We start from the raw sequence: 20,557 nt of genomic DNA on the forward strand, positions 1-20,557 counted from the left end.
ACATGTTTAATATATCTACTGCACATTAGTAGTCAGGGTCCGGGAACCCCCTCTGGGCGGATGTGCTCCCATGCTGCTGTAACACGGGTGGGGCGCAGTGGGGAAGCCCTGTGAGTATAAAGTTGACTGTGCCTTTAAGAAGAGCCCAGGCGGTGCATGTTGGGTTTATTCCTCGTCGCACCTTCTGCTCCATCATCAGGCGATGCACCCCGGCAACTTCTCACAGCTCCGGACCTGCAGCACAGATGACAGAGCCTGAACAACAACGGTAAAGTGATGAAAGCATTTCCTATGTTATTAATGACTGTTTTCTTCATGTAAATTAAATAATTAAGATAATGACACCTGCTCATGGGTGAATTAAGAGTGCGATATCCCATATCTAAAGCATCCAGGATAGAGGAAGTCTACCGATCCTCTTTAGCGTCCGTTTCCATTTTGTTTTAAATTATTAATTTGGCCTTATAACGACGCCTATTATATTCGTCTGCTATTCTCTCCACAGTACATAATGTGGTCATGGATATACTGGAGAGTGTAGACGATTATTGTTGTTTATGACGGGGGGGATTTATTTCTAGTGGGGAATAAAGCGTTACGTAATTGTAGAGGAGGCGTCCTGTTGTCGCCATATGCCTATCCAGGGCAGGAGTCGGATGATGCACCGCCCAGAACAAGAGGATGAATGTGTGGATTCACTGATAAAAATACAACCCAAAGACATTGTTGGCAGTATTTTAGGCTGTGTTTTTACACATCAGCTCACGGGAAGATGACGTGGACTGGCCTCAGTGATGGCCCGTGCCACACATGCACCTGCAGGCCACAGTGCCTACATCTAGTTAAGATCGATCATCTAAAGTGTGGTGAACAGCCTGATAGACTAGCCTATGTATTGAGTTGTAGGATTAGTTTCCTTTTACTTTATTTCATAGCAAAGCCATACACTTCATATGTGAATGAAACAGTATGGTCAATATACCTAAAGTGGAATGATTATATTTCTGTGTTTCCTAAAGTGATCTCAAATGTGTAGAATACACAGTATGTAGGTTAACACAAACACCTGCAGATGTTTTTCCTGTTCTTATACAAACATTTGTGCTTTGTGTTGCAGGTACGCTTGATGGACAGGTCCCAGATCTAATCTGACTGTTTCAACACCTTCCTGCCCAACTGGCCTCCCTAACTCTGTAGCCATGGCAACTTTTCCGAGAGGCTGCTCCCCAGCGGTGCGCCTTTGTCAGAAACTGAACCGACTCAAGACACTGGATGATGACATGATGGCCACGTCGCTGAAACGCTGCCTCTCCACCCTGGACCTGACTCTGTTGGGAGTCGGGGGCATGGTGGGCTCTGGGCTGTATGTCCTGACAGGAACTGTGGCTAAAGACATGGTTGGGCCCGCTGTCATCGTATCCTTCATTTTTGCAGGTTTTGCTTCACTACTGGCCGCATTTTGCTACGCAGAGTTTGGAGCACGCATTCCCAAAACAGGATCTGCCTACATGTTTACCTATGTGTCCGTGGGAGAGATCTGGGCCTTTCTCATTGGTTGGAATGTGATTTTGGAGAACATGATTGGTGGTGCTGCTGTGGCACGTGCCTGGAGTGGCTATCTGGACTCCATTTTTAACCACTCCATCCAGAACTTCACAGAGACACACATCATGCAGTGGAACGTGCCCTTCCTGGCCCATTACCCGGACCTCCTTGCAGCAGGGATTCTCATAGTTGCCTCGTTCTTCATTTCCTTTGGAGTTAAAGTGTCCTCTTACTTAAACCATATATTTTCCGTTATTAGCATGGCTGTCATCATTTTCATCCTGGTATTTGGCTTTATGCTGGCTGAACCAGCCAATTGGAGCGCGAAAGAAGGAGGGTTTGCACCTTTCGGGCTATCTGGAATACTGGCAGGCTCGGCTACGTGCTTCTACGCATTTGTGGGCTTCGATGTAATTGCATCTTCAAGTGAGGAGGCCAAGAACCCACAGAAAGCAGTTCCCATTGCCACTGCCATCTCCCTGGGACTGGCAGCAGCAGCTTACATCCTGGTCTCCACCGTGCTCACACTAATGGTACCCTGGCATTCACTGGACCCAAACTCAGCTCTGGCAGATGCCTTCTTCCGCCGGGGTTACAGTTGGGCTGGAATTATCGTGGCAATTGGTTCCATCTGCGGTGAGTGTCAACTTTTAACGGAGAGGGTAAATTGCTGTTTGATTAGGTGTAATAACACAAAGAGGGCTCAAGTCTTACTTTTAAAAGTGCAACCAGGCCTTAGCTAGTGGTCGGAAATGAATAAATGGTTGCCATTTTAGTCAACTCATATATTGAGTAACAGTTTACAGTTTGAGTCACAGTTCCTGGTATACAAAAGCAGAGTAGAGCAGCTTAGCCGTGTCATTTTCAGTGAAGCTTCAACATGCCGGGATACTTTCTTTCCCAACACTTCACATATTTCCTTTTTGTTTTTTATTCACTTGAATCTGGTTGTTCTTGAGTTTAACTTATTTACACATTAACTAGTTAGACATTTCATCCCACAACAGACACAATTTTCTTTGCCATTGTCGCTCAAACAAATGCCTGGGCACAAACGAGTGAATTCCGCATGAAGCATTGTCTGGTATAAGGTCTTACTGGGTTGCATGTTTTGCTGTTGGCTGTCCCTATTTCTACCCTTACCATTAAGACCTGATACAAATGATGATTCATTTCTGGAAGTAGTATAGCCTGAACAGTGCTATATTTTGACTACAGTTCTGATATTGACTCTCTCTTTCTATTTCTAGCCATGAACACTGTGCTGCTCTGTAATCTCTTCTCCCTCCCTCGGATTGTGTACGCCATGGCAGACGACGGGTTGTTCTTCTCCTTCTTCGCACGGGTCAATCCTGTCACCAAAGTCCCTGTCAATGCTATCCTGGTGTTCGGGATCCTCATGTCCACCATGGCTCTCATCTTTGACTTGGAGGCCTTGGTTCAGTTCCTGTCCATCGGCACCCTCCTAGCATACACCTTTGTGGCAGCGAGTGTTATTGTGCTGCGCTTCCAGCCTGACAGAATCAGCTCTAAAGGAACCGCTTCCACATCTCCCAACCCAAATTCTGAGACCTCCCCTGCCCCCACAGAGTCTCAGACCATCAGGGAGGACAGCGGGGAGCTGAAGCAGTACGAGTCCTTCTCTGACAAACTGCAGCTGGTGGAGAGACAGGTGTCAAGTGAGAAGCGTGGACCGGGTCAGCTGAAGGCTTACTGGGAACCGTACCTCGGCAAGCTGCTGGGGGACTGTGAGCCGGGAGAGGTGGTGGCCTTTTGCGTCCTCACACTGATCGTGAGCTCAGTCTCCCTCTGTATTGTGTTAGAGTTTGGAACCAATCAGCTGCAGCTGCCAATCTGGAGCTTCTCAATGCTGCTGGTGATTTTTATTTTAGCGTATGTTCTCAGCCTGACGCTCATCTGGCTTCACGAGCCACAAAGCAAGAGCAAAACATTCCAGGTGAGCTTCCTAGTGGATTTTTCAAAATAAGTTGTGATTAAATACTGTTTTCTTACACTCTGTTTGGTCACAGATAGATTTTATTCAAAGCCAAATGTCATGAAAACTACATAATAAATAATTGGATTATTAATGGTGCTCATTGTTGCACAGGTACCTTTGGTTCCATTGACTCCAGCTGCCAGTATCCTCATCAATGTGTTCCTCATGATGAAGCTCAGCTATCTGACCTGGATACGATTCACAGTATGGATCGTTGTAGGTAAGAAAACACAAAAAATCAGGCGGTGAACGTAGCGGCTGAAGAGAAACATACTCACCTCAATTGCTTTGTCTCTCAAACACATCCCGCAAAACAAGTATATCTTTTTCTGAACTGAGAACATGATGGATTTATTTAACACTCTATAAACAACATCCTATTTACACAAACACTGCCTTGCATTTTGCTTACTTAAGGGGCCTTAGCCTATTGCGTACAATGTGTTGGATCGCTAGCCAATAGAAGCGATGTCACTACAGAAGTTAACAAAGGAGTCCAATGGATGGCGTTACAGGCAGGGGGGGGAGTGTGTGGTGGAGAAACTCCCTCTGGAGTCAAAGATCCTCTGATGTAGATGGTGGTCAGGCAGTGTTAATGCCCTGTCAGTAAGGGGGATCACTGGGGAAACATGATCAGCTGCATTAGCTTAAGCCTTCTCTGGATCAGTAAACCATTTAAAGACTATTGTCAGAAGTCGCAGCAAGTTAATGAGATGCACACGCATGGAAAATTACACTTGACAGGGTCTCAGGCTATGCTCCATCTCTCACAGCGTTTCCCTAAAGAAAGTTGTGGCCACTGAAGGAAAAAAAAACTTGGGATTTCTTAATTTGACTTTAGGTAGGGTTAAAAACAAATCATCAATATTTCACTAAAGAGTAAATACAAATTGATATATGTACTGGGTTTTATTGGCTAAAGTAAACATAAAGCCTTTGACAAACATTGAGGGCTCCAAATACTTGTTTTTTTTTGTGGGATGGTTATGGATGAACTGTTTTAACATTTGTGATGGTATGACTTTTTACATAGGGACTTATTCTGTTCAGAATCATTGTCTAATACTTTGTTTATGACAACAACAAAAAAAACTGTTATATTCCCTTCAGCCTCATGCATTTTTTTACTTTTTTTATTAGAAAAGCAATGTGTTGTATTTAAGCAGTATACTGGAAGCAGCAGTAAAGCAGACTTTTGTGTTCACTTTACTATCTACTGATGCATCACAAGTAATATAATTATTGAATTGCATTTTTCCTCAGATTGTGCAGCCCTAATTGTGACATTAAAGTTCTGTTAAAATCTGTTAACAGTTTTTTATAACACCAATATATATATATATATTTGCACAATTTAATCAAATACGAAAGCCATCAACATTTCATAAACCAAATCTTGTATCTCAAGTGGCATCACTTTTTCTCCCTTCTCACCTGTGTACAGTGTGCCCTGGTTACTCATGCTTCCTGCTGTTCTTTCCACAGGTCTGTTTGTGTATTTTGGCTATGGGATCTGGCACAGTAAGGAGGGCAAGCGGGAGCTGCAGCCCGAAGACATGGCCGCCCGGTACGTGGTGCTTCCCAGCGGCAGCCTAGTAGAGACGGTGCAGCCTGTCCAGCCCGAAGGACAAATGGACACCTCTGCACACGACTTCAGCAGCCACACTGCCTCCACAGCTGAGGAGAACGCAGGGAAGAGATGATGTGTGACCAAAACAAAGTCATTACTGCTGCCTGGTATTTTCCGTTCGACTCATACGCTTTACTATACTCGTGTCCTCTCTGTATCTCACTCCCGTGTGACTGGCCCGCCACAGTCTGTACTCGTTGCTTTGCAAATGTAAGCACACCACCGGATGGGATGCACGCTCTCCATCTCTTTGTGAAGCCTATTTGTATATCTTGTAATACTGGAATGTACAGTTGAGAGCTTTATTATTCCTGTAAACTATTAGCATCAAATGTGTGTTGTATACATATATCCTTTAAGATCAGCTGTATTCTTGCAACCATGCCAGTTTGCCAGAATCCACACAGTAATAGGTTATATATGGTGCTTTCTTTGTGACAAACTTTTAGTTATGTATACTCAGTGGACGATTTTTACAAATGCTAACACGGATCTGAAGCTGGAAAATCAACACACAACAAAACTGTAATTTAGATATAATTTGAAGCATATTAAGAGTTCATGTGTTGCAAGTTAAGCAGAGGAATGCACAGACTTGTGACATTACATTTTTGCCTTTTTACTCACACTCTAATCCCCAAAGCCTCAGAGAAATGACATGCTCTTGAGTTTTGGATCCTCTCTGTCCATCTCCTCCTTTTGGTACTCATTAACTCCCCTTTGTATAGTGATTTCTTGCAGATCATTTCATCCTATACCCTCAAATATGTATTTATTTTTCTATATTCTATTATTGCTTTTTTTTACAAATCTTATTCTGAGTTTTCCTCTTTCTGTGTTTGTTCTATATGTTTTGCATGTACCCCTATTAGTTTCCATCAGTAATGTGTGCTCACCTCTAAGTGGCTGACAACACTTCAGTGCTTCACTTAATCTCCTAAATCTCGTCCCATGACCCTGCTCGTTCTTGTGTCACTGATATTGTGCAGTCTTTTCTCACGCACATTTGGTTAGCATACCTTTTCCTGACTTTCTCCCGTCGGTATGAGATTAGAATTCAAAGCACATATTTATTGAGGTTTGTCTTTTTAGATTTTATAACGATTTCCTGAAATAACCTGAAAGATAATAAGATGATTGGATATATAAGGCAAGCACAAACCTACTGAAAGGGAATCTTCACAAACAGGGTATAATATTGGTGATCAAGCAGATATTGGTTGTTATGTTATGGGATGGGCTTCTTGTCTCTGAGGCCTGTGTAATCCCAGCAGATTTGTATTAGTCCCTGTTGCCAGTCTGCAGTTTGACCTAGATTAGAGAAAGGCACACATGTGAGGACAATATACAGAAAACATTCCCACAGCGTACACTGTCGACATGTGAACGTGAGGCTCTCTGCTTTATCACATAGGTAAAAGTACCTTAAAAGATCCCGAGGAGATGCTATGTTTCTATTCATTCTAGTTTGTGTTTGCATGTGTTGCATAAGAAACCAATGGCCTTAAACGTGTTGTAACCAATGCAGACTGATTTCCAAAGTTAAAGCAATCCATTTTACTGATTTATTTATTACTTTTTTTGGGATAAAAACTCAAACATGACTTCATACTTTTTATTAAACCAAAACACAAACTTGGAAGAGAATGTAAAGCAGAAGGCATTTTGACATCATTTCAAAGACTTTTGTACAACTTTGCACACTGAAAACTATTGTCTAGTAATTTTAGGTTTTACATTTGCTTTCAATGTCGGGGCCAGTGAAAGATATTGATACTGTGGTGCTTCTTTGAGCTTAACGTTCCCTCACCTCTTTTCTCTGTCTTTTTTGTGTCTGTATAAAAATGCAAACAAATAAATGTTTTGAAGCAGCATTTACAAAAAATCAGTATTGTGGAATAATCTCACTGCAGTATCACCTCAGGGAATCGCATTATACAAATGAATACAGACAATTCATTCTTAAAAGCTTTAAGGACAGAATGAAACTAAAAGTTTAGTCGAATGTATTTTAGAATAGACATGATTCTTATCAAAGTCAATCAAAGTGTTGTTAGTGCTCTTGATTGACCCTTAAGTGGTTTCTGTATCATTGGGGATACAGTCATTTGACAGACTGTGTCCATGTGTAAAATGGGTGCAATAACAATTAGGATGTAGTATGGGTGTAATATAGGTGACATATTGATGTTACATGGGTGTATTCGGGGTCTAATAATAGTGTCATATGGGTATAATTAAAGTGTAATAATAGTGCAACATGGGTGTAATACCGATATAATTGGGGTGTATTAATGTGTAATATGGGTGTAATGTAGAAAATAGCAATACATTTTCCAAAATATGTATATGTGAATGCCCATTTAAGGGTTAACTTGACTAAATGCCATAGTTCATATAAATTAATCACTTTGTCAACTTCAATTAGATGCTTGATGACACAGCTGTAAAGTTAACCCAATTTAAGGATTAACCCTCAGGTCTTGAGCTGTCTTTTAAGGGAATTAGTAGTTAGATCAGGGGCTGGTTCAGGTAATATTGGTGAGAGATTACAGAGGATTTGTATTGTTAATCAGGTGTTTGAGGTTAGTTACTAAAACTTGTGTCGCTATCTGTCAGGTTTATAAAAACACAGATACATTGTGTGTTTGACTATAATGCCGGTCTGACAAAATCGTCTGTGGCTCTGTAGACTCAGATAACACAACTAAATTCATCTCAAATTACCGCTGCAAAGCAAGCCTCATGAAGCGTGGGGCAAACATAATATTACAGGCAGTTAGCGTCCTCTCATATTGATCTACACAGTATGTGTGGCGTGATCTCGGAGCACTAATGAGGAATAACTCACAGATTATCTTGGAGGAACTGAAATAAAAGATCTGTATTGAACCAGCTGAGATTGAATCCTTTAGAACACTTGCATTTCCATGGAAACAACCCACATCTGACCTTTGTCAGAAAGCACTTAGAAGCTATCAACACATCTGTCTCTGGTGTTTGTTTGTGTGATTCACTCAGAGTGAGCCATCTGCTGAAGGCTACCTATTCAGATACAGCCTGCATATCATATATCAGGAAGCATAATATACAAAAGACATCAATACCCTATTAAAGGGGCCCTATAATGCTCATTAATAATCTTATCGTTATGTTATACAACAAAAATGATATGACCACTGATAAACAGTAGGGCTGCAAGCAATGATTTTTCTCATCATAGAATAATATGCCAATTCTTTTATATGAACCAAGGAATATTTATAATTATTGTTTATTTTCTGAGAAGCATTCAATATCTTAAAATATAAGACTAAGAAATCTGAGGAGCTGGGATATATTTTCCTTTTTTAAGTTACAGATAATAGGAAATATGCTCAATCATTCATACCAAGGTAGCAGTAATATCTCTGACTCTTAGTGAAAGTGGTAATTGGTTGATGTTACAAATCAATGAGGTTAGGAGTTATAAAAGCTTTATGGCAATATTGGATTACAAGATTTTCAACGTGATAAAGAACCTTGATTAGTCAGGAATGTAATTTTCTCTGAAATAGCCAAAACACAATTTCTCAAATAAATATCTAAAAAATAAACATTCTAATAATGTACCTTTTTTTTTTAAAGTTGCAGCAATACAAAAATCTGCTGATAAAGAGTTCATTTTTCCATACTTGCATATGAATCCACAGTAAGTTTAATTCATCTTTACATAATAATAAAAGCAGTGGTAACAGTGCTAATCCGCTGTCATAATTATACAAAATTAAAATGTAAAATTACAAAAGCATTAGTGTTAGTATGGTATGATATTCATTTAGACATCTTGAAATATTTATGTAGGGGAGGTGCCCTTACGATACATGACACCTTATACAAAGCTGTGTTCTTTTCTCTGTCTTTTTGACTGCATTTTCACATTTTAGGGTTTCATTTTCTTCCTCTGATTGGAGCCTCTGGAGTGAGAGAGGAGAGCATTACTGGGTGTCTTTGTTTGGCTTTTAGCAGCGGTGGAGCCCGTGTCGAGTTGGAGGGTTTGAAGGTGAAGATGCAGGGGGGAGGGGGAGGCGGGGGACACACGATCCTCTGACCCGGCTGACTCCAGACCACTTTCCCCTCGCTGTGCTTCCTTCCCTCTGTTGCCGTATCCCAGCCGCGCTGCACTGCTGCTCTGCCTGTGGCACAAAGGAGAAATAAGGCCACACCACAAACGCAGCGAGGTGATTAATCATTCATAGTAATGTAGGGATAATGCTCACTGTGTTCAAAGGAAAAACATTTAAACAAATATAACTTACAATGACCTCTTCTGCATTTGTGTAAGGGGATGATGTTGCTTTTCTAATGATGGGCCTGATGAAGAGAGGATACGTGTCTGCTGAGGTGAGGCTTCCTGTTCAGGAAAAGGCACAGTTTTAATGTAATTTTCTAAATCCCAAAAACAGCTGAATTTTCGTTTTTTTATTCAAGTTTGTTCATGTGTTACCCAAATCAATTCACATGTTTTCATCAGTCTTACCCCGGTGGCGTTATTTTGTGCTCTTTCTCTCAGTTTCACCAGGCTGGTGTACAGGGTCAGGTTCTCCTGCTCCAGAAGGTTTATACGAATATTATTTGCCTGCAATTGTTGCTCCATATCCAAGAGCACATTTCCTGTACCTGGAAAATATGAAGTGAACAAGTTTATACTTACAACATGATTAATCAACTCACCAAAAAAATAAGCAAATGGAAGCAATGACTGGATACAAGAATATTGTGCATGCTAACGAAACAGAAGCTAGTAGGTGCGCTTCAGGAGTGTACATAGCCCTGAGCTCGTTTTATCTACATACAATAAGGTAAGGCCAATAGGTGGATGATTCGTGCAAGATGTTCATAATTATGGAGAAGTAATGCAAATGATTGCCTACTCTGTGGTTGGGCTGTAGGGTTGAGTTCTGGGAAAGCGACTAACAGCCTCTCTCTTTCCCTTAAAGCTTGCACGTATTCCTTCAGCTCAGCCACACTGTTCTTCAGCTCGCCTGCGTGTGTTTCCTGCGTCTGCTTCTCCCTTCTGAGCTCCAAACACAGGTCCTGTTGGAAAGAACATCCCAGCGTGAGGCACTATAGCTTTATAAAGTCTTCGATATGTAATGTTTGATAATGCTGCACTATATATATCAAATACCTGCTGCTGAGTGAGCTGACCCTGCATTTGTTCCTTCTCCTCGGACATCTGTAGCAGCTGATTGTGAAGGACGATCTGTCTCTCCTCCCTCTCTCCCACCTGCCCCTGCAGCTCTTCACACTCTTCATCGAGAGCGTTCACTCTCTCCAGCAAAGACTTCTGCTTTGCCTGCATTGACTAGACGCAACAACACAAAACTATCCTTTATAAATCTATACAAACCCTGTAATGCTCTCCAGCCTAAATAACAAATAATATTGTGTTAGTGATGATGACACTGACCTCTTGCTGGCGACAGGCGCTTTGATACTTGGCGTTCTCCTTGTCAAGGCGGAGTTGAGTTTCACAGATTTGACTCTCTAACTCCTGGATCCTTTGCTGGAGTTTACCACAGGCCTCTTGCTCTGTGTGCAAAGCCCTCACTTTCTCCTGCAGGCCATTATTTTCAAACTCTACCTCATGAGAAAACGATCCATCATACAGCATTTCAGGTTATTTAATATGTGTCAGACAAGTGCAATTGATACAATATGCAAAATGTTAATATTATATCCTTACCAAGTGTCTGTAATGCATCTTGCCGCAGTGCTTCTTTCTCTTTCAGTCTGGAATGACTTTCCTCCATGCTCAAGGTTTCTGGTACAAAAATATTAAACATAAAGTCCTAAATGTGATATTTAGAAAACCTTTATGATATTATTATTATATTATAATATAATATATAATATATATATAATATAATCCGCACCTCTCTTGAGTTGTCGTTGCTCCTCTTGTAGCCTTTGCTCTGTTTCTTTGACACATCTCTGTGCTTTACTCAGTGAAAACTCCAGCTGGACTATGTTGGCTTGGTGTTTTTCCATCTCTTGCTTGAACGTTTTCTGTTTTCTTTCCAGCTGAGACTTAAATCTATCCCGCTCTGCCTCTGCTGCCACTAGTCTTTCTTTCAGAGGCTGCACAGTACTCCGCACTTCTTGAAGATGTTTCATCAGCCGACGCATGTCTCTGAGCTGCTCATTGGCCCACTGGGCAACATCGCCTGCTGTCATATGTCCCAGCTCCAGAGTGTCCTCCACAGCGACTAAGAGCGGCTGCAGAGAGGAGGGCAGGCTCTCACTCTGAAGCAGTTCCACAAAAGCATGTCCTGTTTGTATTAAAGTGGATTGCACTTGGTGGCATGCATTGCAGGGAACAAGGGATGATTCAACAGTCTGGGAGCTCACATGGTGGCTGTCAACCTTATGATAGCATGGGGTGTTGTGGGTAGAACTTGAAGGTACATGACTCTGTGGCAAAAACTTAAAGGAGCTTGATGAAGACCAGGGAGATAAGTAATCTCTGCTTTGGCTCATTTGGGGGGAGACCAATGACACTGTCTCTGTCCCATCACAGTCAAGTGTCTTTACTTTTCTCTGCTTCTTTGTGTCTTTGTAACTCTCCTAATAGAAGGGAAAAAACACAATACATAATGAGATTTCTAAGTAGATATTTTGCCATACTTTTTCTTGTTGTATCTTTACAAATAAAACAATTTGTATACCTTAAGATTGGCAAATTGAACTAAATTACTCCAATAGTTTCTGACAACAAGGCCAACTGACAGGCAGCCTTTCTGCTGGGTTTGGTCTCTCCTGTGGCTGCACCTTATTTTCTCAACATATGCATTAAGGCTTTGTAGAAGAAGCAGTAGCCTGGTGCAGAGAGATGAGAGAAAAAAGACACGTTCTTTTTTAGTCCTTAAGAAATATTTGTAAATGTGATATAATAACTTGAGTGTGTATGATCCTGAGGTGGAAAAAGTACTTAGAACTTGTACTTGAGTAAAAGTATAACTACTAGAGTAAAGTAAAAAAGTAAAGGTCCTGCAATCAAAATGTTCTCCAAGTACAAGTACAAAAGTATTAGCATCAAAATGTACTTAAAGTACAGATAGAAGAAGTACTAATTTTGCAGATTTGCCCATTGGTTGTAATTAATGATGCATTAAAGTGTTTTCAAAGCTGGCAAAGGTGCTGCTTGGGAATTTTAATTTAGGTATATTTCACATTATTAATCCGAATCTGCAAAGTAACGAAAGGTATTAAATAAGTACAAGATAAAAGTACAAGAAAAAAGTACAAGATTTACCTCTGATTTGTAGTGGGGCAGAAGTAAAAAGTAGCATAATATTGAAATACTCTAGTAAAGTACTTCAAAATTGTACTTAAGTACGGTACTTGGGTAAATGTACTTAGTTACTTCACAACACTGGTATTACCTGTCAACCAACAGTTCCAGTAACACAATGTGAGAGTGCTGATTGTACGCATCCTCCCCATCCACAAAATCGTATTTCTCCAGCAGAGCTACCATGTCTAGGTTACATGAGAGTTTATCGGGGAACTTCCAGGAAGTGAAGCGAACCGGTCCGGTTCTGGAAAAAACGTCCAATAGAGCACCTTGGAGGTCGACGACGTCTTTCCTCAGGCTTTCAATAGAGTCCTGACGACCCAGAAACTGACTCATGTCTAAAAGGCTAGCTTATATTTCGTGTTTGTGTCTGAAAGCGGCTTGTTGGCATCACATATCCATAGCAACCTGCAAAAGAAGTACTACTAGTCCCATAATGCTTTGCGGCCGGTGTCCGGAAGTAATACGTCTCCATTGAGTCAACGAAAGCGCGACGCGGTAAGTGCTGAAATATAGCAAATGTAGAGCTGTAGCTTTTATAGCGTGTGTTTGCAGTATAATATCTGGTATAATAAAGGTATTTCCTAGTAAATAAACTATTTCCGTTGGTTGGGTTTCTGCAGGCTACTTCAATTTCCCAAAAAGGACATCGCCATGCCGCCTGGGCCTGTACAGATCGTTCAGCCGGAGCCCAACAACAAGGTGAATACACCGCTGCTAGTTGGCTAATGTTAGCATTTAGCTGACGTACTTTTTCTGTAAGGGAAACTAAATACAATTTCCTTCACTGGCAAACGACTATCATACATTTGAATTTCAGGGCAGGTAGAGTCTATTTTGGATAATCCCCACAAGGATTCACTCGGTTTAGCTTGTTGTTAGCTTCCAGGCTCCATTCACAAAAAAGATCCTTCGAAATGTCTGCAAAACTTTGTTATACTTTCAATACAACGGAGGAGCAGCATACTTAAGTTTGTTTAGTAATTATATTGATATTTGTCGTTTAAAAATCTGCTAGTTTACTCTCCAGGAACACTGATGTGTTTTAACGTTACCTAAGATAATTTACCGGTTTCACTGTAAGCAGTTATCATAACTTTTTACAATAAGTCGACAGCGAAATCTATGAATTATCATCGCATACTCAGATATTATTTCCTAGAAAGGTTTAGAAAGAGACTGTGTGCTACAACAAGGTCCATTCTCCTATCTCTATTTTGAGTTTGTAGTGGTAGCATTATTATCATGTAGCTCAAAACACCTCTAAATAAAACTAAACCCATATGCATGGCGTTTTATCAAATTGTATGGGGGTTATTATTGCTATTTGGAAAACACAGACACACATTTAAAATCAGTTGAATCTTGTGTCAGAATTCCTTTATTTGTCCCACAAAGGGGACATTTCCATTGGTAGTTAGTCAGGTTTAATTAATGTAGATGTGATTTGTATTTTTACATTTGTTTTGCATTTGTTGCACTTTTCAGTCTAACATGTACCCTTTGCTAACAGAATGATGCACCAGTAGAAGAAACCCCTGCTACGAAACCCATTGTTGGGATCATTTATCCACCTCCTGAGGTCCGAAACATAGTTGACAAGACAGCCAGCTTTGTGGCCAGGTTGGTAACTCATGTATAATGGAATTGTTTGTACAGCTGCAAATCTTACCTGGATACAAGGTCCTATGATTCACAAATTCTTTGTCATTTCACAGAAATGGACCAGAGTTCGAAGCAAGAATCCGTCAGAATGAGATCAACAATCCAAAGTTTAATTTCCTCAACCCTAACGACCCCTACCATGCCTACTATCGTCACAAGGTCAATGAATTCAAGGAGGGTAAAGGGCAGGAACCGTCTGCAGCCGTGCCTAAAGTTATGCAGCAGGCCATGCTGCAGGCTCAGCTTCCACAAAAAGTAAGACATTTCAGTCTGCTCTTCTTTTTATTTTCTAATGATTGGTAGTATTTTCATCTTGACAATTAATACTTTCCATTTGTCAAAAGGCGGTGATTCAAGAGACAGTTGTCCCCAAAGAACCACCCCCTGAGTATGAGTTCATCGCAGATCCCCCCTCAATCTCAGCGTTTGATCTGGATGTTGTCAAGCTCACTGCCCAGTTTGTTGCTCGCAACGGCCGCCAGTTTCTTACCCAGCTCATGCAGAAAGAACAGAGGAACTACCAGTTTGACTTTCTGCGACCACAGCACAGCCTTTTCAACTACTTCACCAAACTGGTTGAACAGTACACTAAGGTAAACCAACAACTTTCTCCTCTAAGTTGTTCTTAATCTTTGTTTTGGTGGAGATGCTAATCTGTATCTCAATCTTTTCCGGCATCGTGTAGATTCTGATCCCTCCCAAAGGCCTTCTGACCAAGCTGAAGAGAGAGTCTGAGAATCCAAGAGAGGTTATGGATCAGGTAATGCCCTTAAACTGTGGATGTTTTTCAGATGAAGAATTTAATCGAATCTCGCCCATGTTAATCCGTTGTCTTTTTTTACAACCATCAGGTGAGGGTACCGTGTTGAATGGGCAAAGTTCCAGGAGCGCGAGAGAAAGAAGGAGGAGGAGGAAAGAGAGAAAGAGCGGGTGTCATATGCCCAAATTGACTGGCATGACTTTGTAGTGGTTGAGACGGTGGATTTCCAGCCCAACGAACAAGGTAATATAACGACAATTATTATAATCTTTAAACCTGTGAGCCTCATAATGTAGCTAGAATAATTTATCATTAATTGGCATCTTTTTTTTTTTCAGGCCACTTCCCCCCGCCCACCACACCAGAGGAGCTTGGCGCTCGCATCCTGATCCAAGAGCGCTACGAGAAGTATGGAGAGAGCGAGGAGGTGGAGATGGAGGTTGAGAGTGAGGATGAAGATGATGAAAGGGAGAGTCGGGCCCCGGGTCAGCCCTCACAACCTGATCAAGACACACAGCTGCAGGATATGGATGAGGTAAGAACTGATTAAGTTATTTATCACTGCGCCTTGTATACTATTTATCTTTTTATAATTGCAGCTGCTCTCATGGATTTGTCATTCAACTTATTTAAGTACATTTGTGATTTTCATCCAAATCCTTTCAGCCCCTCAAATGTAGACATTTCTTGATTTTTTTTCTCAGTTTTAATATCTTGAAAAATGAATACATTTGGGTTTTGGACTGACAAAGCAAGATATTTAAAGACATCATCTTGGAGGAAAGGAAAAGTTACTTGCAGCCAAGGCTGGTTCTTTGCCCCCTTTTTGTTTTACCAATCACCCTTTATTGACAACCTATGTTTTCTTACCTCTGCTTGAAAAGAGAACATAATAACAATAAGTGCTGGTAACAATGTTTCATTCTCCCATTCCTGCTCTCTCCAGGGATCTGATGATGACGATGATAAAGCTCCACTGCCACCAGATAACCCTATGCCACCTCCTCTGCCCCCAACTCCAGACCAGGTTATCATCAGGAAAGACTACGATCCCAAAGGTAACGGATGCTTCCTTAGATGAGGGAATACTAAGTGCAAGCTATTTTCTCTGTGCAGTGTGTTTATCTCATGCTATATTTTCCTTACAGCTTCCAAGCCTCCGCCCTCCATTGTTACTCCAGATGAGTACCTCATCTCACCAATTACTGGTGAGAAGATCCAAGCCAGTAAAATGCAAGAGCACATGCGCATTGGTCTGCTTGATCCGCGCTGGCTGGAGCAAAGAGACCGCAGCATCAGAGAAAGGCAGACTGAAGACGAAGTCTATGCCCCTGGTTTGGATATCGAGAGCAGCTTGAAACAACTGGCTGAGAGGCGTACAGATATCTTCGGTGTGGAAGAGACGGCCATCGGTAAGAAGATTGGTGAAGAAGAGATCCAGAAGCCCGAAGAGAAGGTGAGTTAAGTTGTGGGTTTATACTACAGTGTAAGGTAAAATAATGCCTGAGTTGAATAAAATTGAATCAAAATGTTTTTGATCTTTTCATGTTACAAGGTTACTTGGGATGGCCACTCTGGAAGCATGGCTCGTACCCAGCAGGCAGCTCAGGCCAACATCACCCTGCAGGAGCAGATTGAAGCCATTCACAAGGCCAAAGGGCTGGTGGGAGAGGACGACTCTAAGGAGAAAATTGGCCCAAGCAAGCCCAGTGATCATCATCATCATCATCAGCCTCCAATGCCCCCAATGAATATGCCGAGACCCCCAATGTCAATGGCTCGCCCACTCCACTCGGTGAGTAACTTAAAAAAACAGTTAATTGTTCATGAAAATAAATGATTAAACTAAAAATAACCCACTAATTTGTTGTTTCCAAACAGATGCCAGTGCGCACCACTCTCCTGTCTGCTGTTCCTGTAATGCAGAGACCTATGGCTCCTGTGGTCCGCCTTGCATCTGGACAAGTCATCTCCTCAATGCCTCCCATGATTCCTGCTCCCCGCCTCAATGTGGTCCCAATGCCTCCATCTCACATGATGGTCCCGAGACCACCCCACATGGTGGTTCCAACCGGTAAGATGAAGACACGTAAATAAATAACTAACAACCTAAATAAATATACCTTGTTGAGGTAATTAGATTAACCTTTCTCACATAGGACACTGGATTTTATCAATTGAATACAAATACACTTTTTCTTCCAGCATTCGTCCCGGCCCCTCCAGTACCACAACCCCCGAGCTCTGGTCCTGCACAGTCCCACCCACTCCCACCTCATGATGATGAACCAGCCAACAAGAAGATGAAGACAGAGGACAACCTTATGCCAGAGGAGGAGTTCCTTCGTAGAAATAAGGTTTGTGAGAGCACTGAAATGTTGTTGATCTATTTTTATTCATCGATCTGCAGGAAGACACAGTTTGAAATACAGGATTCAAACTGTTATTAGATTTAAATGTATTGGCAGGTCTTCAAATATACGAGCCAACAATCCGATCAAAGTTCTGAGTTGTTCTTTGTTTTCTTTCTGGGTAATGTTTGGGAATACAAAGTCTAGTTTTCCCATGTATATTTTCAATTGTGATGACTGAGAAAGGCACAGTATTTCATTTCATAACTTGATTTATTTTGTATTCCTCTCTAGGGTCCTGTTGCAGTTAAAGTACAGGTCCCCAACATGCAGGACAAGACCGAATGGAAGCTAAATGGCCAAGTGCTGAATTTCACTGTCCCACTCACAGATCAGGTATGCAAATCTTGCCTTATTCAGGGATGCAAACTTGTCACCTTTCGGCGAAATTCGCCGTTTTGAATCCAAAATAGGTCGTTTGTGTGATTCATGTAGATCTGCAATAAAAATATTTTTGGGGTATGGGGGGGGTCTGGGACCCGGAGTTATCGGCGTCCGCGAGCTGTTATGTGCCATCATGACACGCATGGTGTATATATTATAATGCAGCGCGAGCTGTGCGCTCGAGTCTTCCTGCCTGTCGGCTCTGCTCATGGATGTATAATAAGGCTCTGCTGCTCCACGATGATGGTCTAGCTTCATTAGCTACATTATCTACGGGTGCGTTCGTTAATATTAACTGTGCGGTCCGGAGTCACTGTGGCACAGACTGGACCGCTGGTGAACAGCTGTTAGAACGGGCCGTTCAGGTGTTCAGAGCAGTGCACCCTGTCGGAGCGGCAGAGCGTGATGTGCACTGAAAAGTTTTTCTGTCGCAATATTATCGTTGTCGAGCTAGCTAACTAGCATACATTGTCACTATCTGCTAACGTTAGCTTTAGCCTTCGTTTTCTAATAGTTTTTTTCATAGGCTATAAACGGAGGTGGTATAAGTATAGATCTTGTACTTGAGTAAAAGTAGAAGTACTCAGATCTTGTACTTGAGTAAAAGTAGAAGCACTCAGATCTTGTACTTGATTAAAAGTAGAAGTACTCAGATATTGTACTTGAGTAAAAGTAGAAGTACTCAGATCTTGTACTTAAGTAAAAGTAGAAGTACTCGGGTCTTGTACTTGAGTAAAAGTAGAAGTACCAGAGTATAGGAATACTCTGTTACAGTAAAAGTCCTGCATTCAAAATGTTCCTCAAGTAAAAGTAGAAAAGTATTCTCATCAAAATATAGTTAAAGTAGCGACAGTAAAAGTAGTCATTGTGCAGATTGGTCCATTTCAGAATAATATATATGATATGTTTTATAATGATTGATCATTAAAGTGTTCTCAAAGCTGATAAAGGTGCAGCTAGTTTGAATGACTTTGTATACTGCAGGGTAGCTTGTGAATTTACTCCAAGTGGAACTAAAGTCTGATTTAACACTTGATTAGATTTCACATCATTCATCCACATCTGTAAAGTAACTAAAGGTATTAAATACATGTAGTGGAGTAAAAGTACACCATTTACCTCTGAACTGTAGTGGAGAAGAAGAACAAAGTAGCAAAACATTGAAATACTTAAATAAAGTACAAGTATCTCAAAATTGTACCCAAGTATAGTACTTGAGTTTATGAAATTACTGAAGTTACTTTACACCAGTGGCTATAAAGATAGAAAGACTAAGCCTTGCACAGAGGCATGAAAATACATTTTCAAAATGCTCAACAGTGCTGCCAAAATTATAAACTGACTGCTACACAATTCAAATAAATGCTTTTATATATTTCTATTAGATGTGACTCTTTGGCGTTTCTGTTATTATTAACTGCTTTAGTTGTTCTGACTGCTAAAATCCTCTGTTATTCCTCATTTTAAAGCCGATATTCCGTGGGGTCGGGGGGCTCGGATCCTTGTCACCTTTTTCATACCTGATGAGTTTGCATCCCTGCTTATTGTTATTCTCTTTTTTTAATTGAGTGTAAAGCATTGCACTGTACTGCATTTTTATGCATCTCAAATGTCTCCGCAGGTGTCTGTTATTAAAGTCAAAATCCACGAAGCTACAGGCATGGCAGCAGGGAAACAGAAGTTACAGTATGAGGTAAGCTTAACCGTAAACCTTCATTTTTACCTTTTTAGCCAGCTGATAATATTCTTTGTACTAATATTTGGTATTGTTTTGTTCCTTTTTCAGGGCATGTTCATTAAGGATTCCAATTCCCTGGCTTATTACAACATGAACAACGGTTCAGTGATTCACTTGGCACTGAAGGAGAGAGGTGGAAGAAAGAAGTGAGCCATGCTGCAAGAAGGAAACCATTTTTCTTCTGGATGTTTTGTCCCTTGATCGTGCAATGTCATTTTAGTTTATTAAAAATGTTCACAATTATAAAGTGCTTTTCTTACAGTTTTGTGTGAAAAGTATGATGTTTTTGTTATTTTATGTCATCTTGGAATGCTAACTGAATTATGCTGTACACTGGCTGGCAGGCCTTGCTTCATACTATTGGTTCAATTCTTGATTTCTTTCCTGATATATGCTATTTAGTAACTTCAAATTGTAACATGTTGGAGCCCCATAATACAAAATAAATGAATTTAAAAAACAAAAGGTGTTATCGCTTCATGATTATGTGTAATGTTAACAACTGGCACATATGGAATTAATCAAGGCCTCATGCTCTGTACAAGAATGATCAGTTGGTCTTTATTTAGGTGATTGGAAATTAGCTGCCCACTGCTCCTAATTCTTCATCAGATCCCTGGAGAGAGCAGGAGGGCAAAGAAGGATACTTTGATACAAACTCTTTGTTATTTTATTCCCTTTTCAAGCTAAAGAAAGCCTCAGTTGTCAATTAAGGTTGATGGTAAAAAAAAAGGGGCAAGGAAGGCAAATCAGGTTGTTATGCGTGTGTTATTAAGAAAAAAATTGAAACAGTGGAATTTCAGAATTTCACCTTAGGTCAGGGTTGCCAACTCTCACGCATCTGGCGTGTGACACACGCTTTCACTCTCAATCTCACGCTCTCACGCTGCCCAAACTATTCTCACGCCAAAAACAAGAATACGAAGACTAGAAACGGTTTTGAAAACTTTTGTCACGTAGTGATCGTCTTCTCATTAGAACATCTTTGATAATGTCTTCTGGCCAATCAGAATCACGATAACGGCGTGGTGTTGTTGCAGGAAGTCCCGACGGAGAATACTTTTGCGGTAGTACATCTCATATCAT

At 41.0% G+C, this 20,557-nt stretch overlaps 3 protein-coding genes across 3 annotated transcripts; 2 read left to right on the forward strand and 1 right to left on the reverse strand.

Annotated features, from left to right (window-relative positions):
* The first annotated feature begins 194 nt into the window (after nucleotides 1–194).
* Nucleotides 195–7,053, forward strand: slc7a4 (solute carrier family 7 member 4). Its single transcript, XM_034118331.1, has 5 exons — nucleotides 195–268; nucleotides 1,118–2,181; nucleotides 2,796–3,502; nucleotides 3,656–3,764; nucleotides 5,030–7,053. Exons 2-5 carry the CDS (start codon nucleotides 1,200–1,202, stop codon nucleotides 5,245–5,247), a joined length of 2,016 nt encoding a protein of 671 aa, XP_033974222.1. The 5' UTR covers nucleotides 195–268; nucleotides 1,118–1,199; the 3' UTR covers nucleotides 5,248–7,053.
* A 5,544-nt stretch (nucleotides 7,054–12,597) lies between these two features.
* ccdc157 (coiled-coil domain containing 157) lies at nucleotides 12,598–12,849 on the reverse strand. Its single transcript, XM_034118572.1, has one exon. It carries the CDS (start codon nucleotides 12,847–12,849, stop codon nucleotides 12,598–12,600), a length of 252 nt encoding a protein of 83 aa, XP_033974463.1.
* A 91-nt stretch (nucleotides 12,850–12,940) lies between these two features.
* On the forward strand, nucleotides 12,941–19,936 carry sf3a1 (splicing factor 3a, subunit 1). Its single transcript, XM_034117825.1, has 16 exons — nucleotides 12,941–13,011; nucleotides 13,137–13,215; nucleotides 14,027–14,136; nucleotides 14,232–14,433; nucleotides 14,523–14,771; nucleotides 14,864–14,942; nucleotides 15,035–15,181; nucleotides 15,277–15,473; nucleotides 15,885–15,996; nucleotides 16,087–16,394; nucleotides 16,494–16,733; nucleotides 16,820–17,012; nucleotides 17,144–17,295; nucleotides 17,584–17,685; nucleotides 19,355–19,426; nucleotides 19,520–19,936. Exons 2-16 carry the CDS (start codon nucleotides 13,168–13,170, stop codon nucleotides 19,619–19,621), a joined length of 2,313 nt encoding a protein of 770 aa, XP_033973716.1. The 5' UTR covers nucleotides 12,941–13,011; nucleotides 13,137–13,167; the 3' UTR covers nucleotides 19,622–19,936.
* Nucleotides 19,937–20,557: the final 621 nt, after the last annotated feature.

The sequence above is a fragment of the Trematomus bernacchii genome, unplaced genomic scaffold (assembly GCF_902827165.1).
Source record: "Trematomus bernacchii unplaced genomic scaffold, fTreBer1.1, whole genome shotgun sequence".
NCBI lineage: Eukaryota > Metazoa > Chordata > Actinopteri > Perciformes > Nototheniidae > Trematomus > Trematomus bernacchii.